The sequence below is a fragment of the Jaculus jaculus genome, chromosome 3 (assembly GCF_020740685.1).
Source record: "Jaculus jaculus isolate mJacJac1 chromosome 3, mJacJac1.mat.Y.cur, whole genome shotgun sequence".
Classification (NCBI taxonomy): domain Eukaryota; kingdom Metazoa; phylum Chordata; class Mammalia; order Rodentia; family Dipodidae; genus Jaculus; species Jaculus jaculus.
The window spans coordinates 89,202,575-89,212,775 of record NC_059104.1 but is presented as its reverse complement, the minus strand read 5'-3'; the positions used below and the strand labels follow the sequence as shown (position 1 = coordinate 89,212,775).

General features: G+C 38.4%; 1 protein-coding gene across 1 annotated transcript; it reads right to left on the bottom strand.

The window, feature by feature from the left end:
* Window positions 1-572: 572 nt before the first annotated feature.
* LOC101615026 (olfactory receptor 8B3-like) lies at window positions 573-1,514 on the bottom strand. Its single transcript, XM_004670596.2, has one exon. The coding sequence runs from the start codon at window positions 1,503-1,505 to the stop codon at window positions 573-575; it is 933 nt and encodes a 310-aa protein (XP_004670653.1). The 5' UTR covers window positions 1,506-1,514.
* Window positions 1,515-10,201: the final 8,687 nt, after the last annotated feature.

Below are 10,201 nucleotides of genomic sequence, written 5' to 3'. Positions count from 1 at the left end.
TAAAAGAGGATGACCTCTTCTGAGTTCTTAGGCATAAAGGTAAAAATGAAAATTATGCAAAAAAACCTCAATACATATAATTTACAATAGCAAAATTTGTTGAACTTGATGGTCTATAGAACTTTGTATATCTGTGATACACTTGTGTTTGAAATTGAAAGGTAGACATTAGGGACAAATTTATATTTTTATTTACATTTCTAATGGGATATACTAGGAAAAAGTAAAGAACTAAACATTCTCTTCATTGGCATAATTCCATTCTAGCATTTGCTTGATCATTTGGAGAGCACACCATCTTTCCCAAAAGAAAGAACTCCATAATTACAATTAAAAACAAAATATTAAATCTTTTTCAATTTATTATTAATATGGAAAATTAAGTAAAGAAAATGCTTATTAATAATGAAAAAAGAATTCTCATCATTAATAGAATTTGGAATTACATTTAGAAAATACCAAACTAATAATAACAATGATACAAAATAGGAAAGAATCTTCCTTTTTCAATTACTGTAATAAAATAGAGACACACAGCCTCATTATTACCAGTGTAGAAAGACAGTTTTATATCAAGACTTCCTCCTGCTCAGAGTTTTTCTCAGGGCAACTTTAACATCTTTGTTCCTCAAGCTGTAGATTAAAGGGTTCAACATGGGAACCACATTTGTATAAAAGACAGAAGAAATTTTTCCTTCATCCATGGATCCAGCTGAAGAGGGCTTGAGATACATAAATGCACCTGATCCAAAAAACAGAGACACAGCAATGATGTGAGAACTACAGGTTCTGAAGGCTTTGGACCTGCCCTCAGTGGAGCTGATGCGGAAGATGCTGGAGAGGATGAAGCCATAGGAGATAAAAATGGTCACACTGGGTACAATGATGTTGATGCCCACCACAATCAAAACCTCCAGCTCATTGACATAGGTGCTGGTGCAGGAGAGCTGCATCACAGGGAGAATGTCACAGAAATAGTGGTTGATGGTGTTTTCATCACAGAAGGTCAGTCTCAGCATGCATCCAGTGTGAGCCATGGCACCAGAAAATGCCATCAAGTATGAACCAAACATGAGATAGGAGCATACTTTAGGGGACATGGTATAGTTATACAAGAGTGGATTGCAGATGGCCACATAGCGATCATAGGCCATCGACATTAACACATAACACTCAGAAATCACAAAAAAGCAATAAAAGTAGAGTTGGGTCATACACCCCCTATAAGAGATAACATTCTTCTTCAGTATGAAGTTCATCAACATTTTAGGTGTAAACACAGAAGAATAGCAGAAGTCAATTAATGACAAGTTAAATAGGAAAAAGTACATTGGAGTGTGGAGATGTGAATTGAGTCCAATTAGAGTTATCAAACCCAAGTTTCCCAACACAGTAATAATATACATTACTAGAAAAAGGAAAAAGAGGGGTAGTTGGAGATCCGGCCATTCTGTTAACCCTTCCAGGATGAATTCAATCACAAGAGAACTATTTCGAAAACGCATTCTTGTCTTTTACAATCTGTTGGCACAGAAAGAAATGTGATATGATAGGACAGCTTGGTTAGCTTTTCCCATAATATCCTTACTATCAAAGTGGAAAGTGTGCAGGAATGTCTGACCCTGTTCTATAGAACCTGCCTTCCCCATTATCAGGACGTCTGGTGGCATTAAGCTCCCCTCACTGCAGTCCTCCTCACTTAAGAATATGAGCACGCCTCACCACCTTAGGAGAGCCCAGGGGAACGCCATGCATACTTGTATGTTCGCAAGGCAAGTGAGAGAACCTGGACAAAATTTTCTGTCTCTCATCTCATCACTCCTTTCTTCACTTGATTTATCTGCTTTCTAGTAAAGCAAATGGCATAAGCTTTAGTAACTGGTACTGGTCTGGAATGCAGATTACACAGTTGTAGAAAAGGAACAAAAATATTTTTCTTCATGCACAAGAAACTTACCCAATAAAGGGAAATGTTATTTACTACTGCATGTCACATAATCAAAGGTTTAAATATATAATATTAAGATACATAGGATTCATAAACTTACCCTCCTTGGGCTAGAAAATATTGATGCTCCTCTTATCTCTGGAACAAAGAGTTCAGGCTTTGTGCCTTTGGTTCCTTTGATGGAAAGAAGGTGGAACAAAGACTTTTTTTACAAAAGTTTATCAGATATCTTTATTAGCTATATGTTACACGTTCTGATTATGGCTTTAAGTATTTGCATGTAACAAAGAGAAAAGTCTGCTATTATGGTCACATTTGCTACTTCTTGAGATACAGAACATTCAATATGAATGCAAGACACAGTGTATCAGTAATAAGCAGAGTATGAACTAGTTAGGTCTCTTCCCCAGAGAACAGACTAGGTGCAAGAGTAAGGTGTAAAGGGATTGTATTTACACACTAAACCACGATCTGTCTTTAATTCTCTAGGGACTGATAAGTTTTTCCTTCACCCTTGGGCTTATAGAACTCCCAAGACAAAGGCAAAAATACATTCACTTCTTCACATATAATGGGAAATAAATTGCATTATTTCCCTTTTTCTTCCTAAGTGAAAATGTTTAATATGGCCCAGCTCCATGCTTCTTATTTTTATCTAGAAATTCTCAATAATTGCAGTACCTCAATTCTATTGACTCTCATGGAATATTTTATTTTTAAATTTTTTTCATTCTAAAGTTTCTACTTCTAAATAATAAGTAGAAATATTTTATCTAAGGTTTCTTCTGAGACATTACATATAGTCAATCAGAAAGCTATTGGTTACCAAATTAGGCTATATGCCACTATTGCACTAGCATGTACATCCTATCAGGGTGTTTGTTGTTTCTGAGTGTCTTAAAACTCTGGCTGCTCAGACCATTGCTTGCCACTTACCCCAGTAGCTCAGGTAGTGCCTTCCAGCACTAGACTGGCTAACTCTCTAGGAAATGGCTCTTTTGTGGTTTCCAGCCAGATCTCTCCATGTTCTACGCCAGCAGTATATAGTGTTTTCAGCAATAGGGTCTTCCCTTTTGCCTTAAGTGGATAATCAAGTGCTGTGACAGAAGCTTGTCTTGTTTTAGGGACCTTGTAGCTCCTATCAACAGTTCATTGTGTGTAGTAACTGATTTCTGTTACTGGGAATTAGAATCCAGGGACAAGAAAAAATGAACATTCTTTTTAAGGTTGGGCTTCATCCCAGCTTCTCCAGGGCCCTTCTTTTCAGGTGCTTCTCCTTTACTCCTGTTGTGGGTTATATCTTTTTGTCTATATCCAAGGATAAAAGTTTCTATGGTACCAGTACATTTTGGATTTAGCTTTTTGTTTCCTTTCCCCATCTTCCCCTTCCCCTCACCCACACCCTTCCATCCCTATTGTCTGTGCCTTGTGTTGCCTATCAGGTATGTCAGCAACTGAAGCTGGTCCACGTTAGGAGCTGCAGATATGTGAGACCATGTGGCATTTGTCTTTTGTGGTTGTGTAAGTTTGCTGAGTATAAGGTATTCGAAGTCTGTCCATTTTCTTCTTTTTTTTCTTTTTTTTTCTCAATTTTTATTAACATTTTCCATGATTATAAAAAGCTTCCCATGGTAATACCCTCCCTCCCCCCCCCCCACTTTCTCCTTTGAAATTCAATTCTCCAACATATCCCCTCCCCATCTCAATCAGTCTCTTTTTTATTTTGATGTCATGATCTTTTCCTCCTCTTATGATGGTCTTGTGTAGGTAGTGTCAGGCACTATGAGGTCATGGATATCCAGGCCATTTTATGTCTGGAGGGAGCACATTGTAAGAAGTCCTGCCCTTCCTTTGGCTCTTACATTCTTTCCACCACCTCTTCCACATTAGACCCTGAGCCTTGGAAGGTGTGATTGAGATGTTACTTGGTACTCTAGTCGCTTCTTTCTAGCACTATGATACCTTCTGAGTCATCCCAAGGTCACTGCCATCTGAAAAAAGAAGATTCTCTGCTCAAAGTGAGAGTAGAGTAAATATAAGTGTACAAAATTAAGAGAAGTGCCTACTGGGCAGTTTGATAAGCATAGTATATACACTTATCCAGACATCAGCAGATGTTACACCCCTAGGGCTCATGACTGCCCCTGTTTTAAGTTTTCAGTATCAGGGATGTGTTCCCCCCACCATGGAGTGGGCCTCCAGTCCAATTTAAGGGCAGTTGGGTTCCACCATGACAGACGTACCACTATTGCACCCACTGGCTCATTTGGCCTGGCTGGCCAATTATAAGACTTATAGTGTCGACTGTTGAGTATCTTCACTGGTGGTATCACTTTCTCCCATTGTACTACATGTAGAATGGTTTCTTCCAGCTTTCTGTCAGCTGGTCTATATGGAGGAGGTTATCAGCTCAGTTCAAGCAGAATTTCTCAGTGGCCTTGCAGCCCGAGTATGTGGAGTCTTCAGCAATAGGGTCTTCCCATCTATTCCTGGTGGGAAACCAAGGGCCTCAACAATGGCCTATAATGTTTTGGGGGCATCAGGGACCTCCCTGGCCAAGAACACACTGGATGTATCCCATCCCTGGCACTGAAAATACAAATTCTACAAATTCCTTTTTTTTTTTTTTTTTTTTTTTACTGCTGGCCAGAATTCCAATGTGTAAATGTACCACAACATTGTTATATATTTATCCAATATTGAGCATTTGGGTTGATTCTAGTTTTTAGATATAATGAACTGGGAAGCTATAAACATGGTTGACCAAATATCTCTAGAGTCAAGTATGGCACATTTAGGAGAAATGCCCCTAACGGAATAACTGGGTATGTTGGTAGCTCTATGTTCATCCTTCTGAGGAATCTCCATATTGATTTACATAGTGGTTGTAAAAGGTTACATTCCCACCAACAGTGGAGGGTTCTTATTTTCCCACATCCTTGCCAACATTTGTTGTTTAATTTTTTAATGATTGTCTTCTTTACTGGTGTAAGTCAGAAATTCATAGTATTTTTTTTTAATTTGTATTTCCCTAACAGTAAGCGATGTTGAGCATTTTCTTAAGTGTATGTTAGCCCTTTGTATTTCTTCCTCTGTGAATTCTGTATTCAGTTCTCTGCCCCATTTCTGGAGTGTTTTTTTTTTTTTTTTAATTTTTATTGCTTAGGGTTTTTTTTTAGTTCTTTGTATATTCTAGATATTAGGCTTCTGTCATGGATATAGATGGCACAGATTTTCTCCTATTCAGTATGTAATCTATTGGGCATGTTTATCTGTGCAATAGCTTTTTAGCTTCATAACATACCATTGGTTGAGTGATTCTTTAATTTCCTGGGCTACTGGCATTTTGTTTAGGAAGTCTTTCCCCACTCCTATATCTTGGAGAGTTCCTCCTATTTTTTCTTCCAATAGGAGAAGAGTTTTAGGTCATATATTGAGATCTTTAATCCACTTGGACTTGATTTTTGTGTATGGTAAGATAAGTGGGTCAATTTTCATTTTTGCACATATGATTATCCAATTTGTTAAGCAACATTTGCTGAATATGCTGTCTTTTCTACAGCCTACATTATTGACACTTTTGTCAAAAAAAAAAAATCAAGTATCTGTAGTTAACTAACCTAAAGTATGGGTTTTCAAGTCTCTTCCATTGGTCTATATTTCTGTTTTTATGCCAGTAGCATGCTGTTTTTGCTACTATGACTTTGTAGTATAGCTTTAGATTGGGTATGGTGATACCTCCAGAAGCGTTTCTTTTGTGGAGGATATGTTTGGATATCTGAGGCCTGCTGCCATTCCATATAAATGTTGAGATCATTTTTTTCTATCTCTGAGAAGAATGATGGCAGGATTTTTATTGGCATTGCATTAAATCTGTATGTTGCTTTTGGTTTAATTACCATTTTCACACTATTATTTCTACTTATCCAGGAGCATTGGGAGGACTGTCCATCTACTAAACTCCTTCTTGATATCTTTCTTGAGTGTTTTTATGTTTTTTTTATACAGGTCTTTCACAATATTGGCTAATGTTACTCCAAGGTATTTAACTTTTTTGTTGCTGTTGAAAATGGGATAGCCTCACTGATTGCTTTCTCTGTATATTTGTCCTTTGCATATAGAAAAGCTATTGATTTTTTTGTTGACTTTGTATCCTGCCATATAACAGAGGGAATTAATCAGCTTTAGAATTTTGTTTTGTTTTATTTGGGGTTTTTTTGGCATTTTAGTTTTTTTTATTAATTAGTTTTATATTCAGCAAATACAGTCAGTTTGGTACCACTACTAGGCTCAACCATGACCTACCCCCACCTCTTGGCCCCTCCTTGTTGAAGTATAAGGGTCCTGCATTCTGGAGTTAGCCCACAGTTATGGGTAAGATAAATGTCTCTGCATATCATGACCCAACATGTGGCTATGACATTCTTTCCAACCCCTCTTCCACAAAATTTCCCTGAGCAATGATGAATTTTTTTTAATGTTAATGTGTTTATTTATTTTTAAATTAATTTTCTCTTCTGCAAGTACAGGCAATTTGGTACCATTATTAGGCTCATCCATGATCTATCCCCTCCCCATAGGCCCCTTCTTGTGGAGGTATATGGGTCGTGCATTCTGGAGTTAGCCCACAGTTATTAGTATGATAAATGACTCTGTATATCATGACCCAACTTTTGGCTCTGACATTCTTTCCACCATTTTGGTCTGCTTCGGTGATGAGGTGTTGGGGGCCTCTGGGTCTCTGGCTCTCTGATTTGGTAGGAGTTGATTTTTTTCTGTGTTGATCTCCTTCACCCTTGTGCGGGTATCTGGTTGACCAGGAAAATAGCAGTCTTGCTTGTTTCACCAATTTTTCTTAGTTTCAACTGGGGCACTTTTGAGGTATGATGGGGTGGCTCACTCCTTAGGATCTATATGTATCTGAAAAAGAGAAGCAGACTCTCCAATGGAGAGTAAGTTAGCACCAGGAAAAATGAGATAACCCTTACTTATTTTTATAAAGAATTTAATAGGTGTAGGCCTTCTTGTAGCCCATGATTGATGGTAGCTTGATAATGGAGAGTGGGCTTATGTTTGGATATGGTTCTGAATTGTTCCCCAGATCTAGCTATGGGTCCTGTACCACTGAGGGGATCAGTTAGCCAAATCAAGAGCAGAAGGCCTTTGACAAGATACATCACTTCATGATCAAAAATTTGGAGAGAATTGGCATGGTTGGTTCATACCTTAACATAATAAAGGCAATATACAAAGTTCCTAAGGCCCAAATAATACTTAATGGAAGAATTCCCATTAAGATAAAGAACAAGACAGGGGTGTCCACTCTCACCACTGCTTTACAATATAGTACTGGAAGTCCTAGCTCAAGCAATAAGATAGGAGAAGGAAATAAAAGGGTTACAATTTGGAAAGGAAGAACTTAAGTAAGCTCTACTCTCTGATGACATGATTGTATATGTAAGAGACCCAAGAGACTCCATTCCAAAACTCCTGAAGGTGATTACCTCCTATAGCAAAGTAGAAGGATACAAAATCAATGCACAAACATCAGTAGCCTTTCTATATGCAAATGAAAAAGATACAGAGAAAGAAATAAGGCACATAGTCCCATTTTCAATAGCAACAAAAAATAAAATAAAATACCTTGGAATAATGTTAACCAAGGAAGTGAAAGATCTATACAATGAAAACATAAAAACACTCAAAAAAGAAATTGAGGAGGACTTGAGAAAATGGAAAGACCGCCCATGCTCCTGGATAGGCAGAATTAGCATTGTGAAGATGGCAATTCTACCAAAGGCAATATACAGACTTAATGCAATTCCAATTAAAATCCATACAGTGTTCTTCACAGAGATAGAGAAAATGATCTCAAATTTCATATGGAAAGGCAAAAGGTCTCACATATCCAAACGTATCCTCAGCAAAAGAAATACCTCTGGAGGTATCACCATTCCTGATATAAAACTATATTACAAAGCCATAGTAATAAAAGCAGCATAAAATGGTACTGGCATAACAGCATAATATGGTACTGGCATAAAAACAGGAGTATAGACCAATGGAATAGACTTCAGGACCCAGACTTTGGGCCAAGCAACTATACCTACTTGATATTTGACAAAGGCCCGAAAAATATAGGCTGGAAAAAAGACAGCATCTTCAACAAATGGTGCTGGACAAACTGGATAACTGTATGCAGGTAACTGAAACTTGATCCAATTATTTCACCATGCACTACACTCAAGTCCAAATGGATCAAAGACCTCAATATAAGACCAGAAACTCAACTACTACTGGAAGAAAATATAGGAAGTACTTTCCATGATATAAGACTGGAAAAAGACTTCCTGAACAAAACCCCAGTAGCTCACAATCTTAAACAGTTACTCAACCAATGGGATCACATGAAGCTGAAGTGTTTCTTTACAGACAAGCATACAATAAGCAAAGCCAATGGATTACAGAATGGAAGAAAATATGTGTGGGTTATCCAACTAATAGAGGCCTAATCTCTAGAATCTACAAAAAACTCAAAAATCTAAGCAGTAAAATGTCAAACACTCGGCTCACAAAATGGGGCAAAGAGCTGAACAGGCAGTTTACAGAGGAAGAAATACAAATGGCAAACACACACCTAAGAAAATGTTCATCATGCCTAGTCATCAAGGAAATGCAAAGTAAAACAACTATGAGATTCCATCTTACCCCAATAAGCATAGCAAACAACAAAAAAATCAAATGAAAATAAACACTGGCAAGGATGTGGAGAAGTAGGAAGACTCATCCACTATTGGAAGGAATGTAAGATGGTACAACCACTATGGAAAGCAGTATGGAGACTCCTGAAAAAGCTTTCTATAGAGATACCATCAGACCCAGTTATTCCCTTACTGGGCATCTACCCTATAACCTTCAAACCACAGGCCACAGAGATTTGCTGAACCATGTTTGTAGTGGCTCAATTCATAATAGCTAAGAGCTGGAATCAACCCAGATGTCCATCACTAGAAGAATGGATAACTAAGATGTGGTATATGTACACAGTGGAATTCTATACAGCAGTAAGAAAAAAAAACGACACAATGAAATTTGAGGAAAAATGATTGAACCTGGAATAGATCATTCTCAGTGAACTTACCCAATCACAGAAAAAAATCGCCACTTAGGCTCACTCATCTACAGCACATAACCTGAATCTACCCAAGATGTCTTACATACCCAGCAAGTTTCTGTTGGAGTAGTGAATAGGATGAGTATGGAGGGAGAGGAGGGGAGGGAGGGGTTGGGAAATGCAAATCTAGATCCAAATGGCAATGGTTCCATAAAATTCTACATGCTAAAAAGCAGGCCAAATGGCTGAACATTCACCAGACCCTTAGAGGGTACACCTGAGACACAAGACACTGGAGAGAGTATGATGAAGACTGACTTTAATTTTCTACAGCCTCTTTCTCTCTCTCTCATTCTCTCTCTCTATCTCTCTTCTCTCTTATATCAGTTATCTTTTTCTTCCTTTTCTTAGTGGGCACTGACCTGAAACTCCCAGTACCAGCATATGGCTATCATCCACAATGAGATTTTGATCAAAGAGACCTACAAGGTTTCCTAAAAGAAAGACAGATTTCAATCAGAGTACTTGATGACCCACCAAAGGTTAGTGGTAAGACCCTACTGCTGAAGACACCTTACGCTGTTGACACATAAAATGGAATGACATGGCTGGAAGCTGGAAGAGAGTCAGTCCCCAGACAGGCAGTGCATCTAGTGCCAGAAGGTGCTACATGGGTGACTGGGGGAAAATGACCAATATATGTCCAAGCAACTCATGGTCTAACCTACTTAGCAGCAAATAACCTGTCATGATGCTCTCACAAGTGCAATAGTGGCTCACAGCCATGGTGGAAAACCAACTGCTCTTTTTTATTTTTATTTTTTTGTTTTTCGAGGTAGGGTCTCACTCTAGCCCAGGCTGACCTGGAATTCACTATGGAGTCTCAGGGTGGCCTCGAACTCACAGCAATCCTCCTACCTCTGCCTTCCAAGTGCTGGGATTAAAGGCATGTGCCACCATGCCCGGCCAACTGTTCTTGATTTGGCTAACTAATCTCCTCAGTGATATGGAACCCATAGCTGGAGCTGGGAAACACGTCAGGACCATTTCCAAACATAAGCCTGCTCTCCACTATGAAGCAACCACCAATCAGGGGCTACAAGAGGGCCTACACCTATTAAATTATCTATACAAAAGTA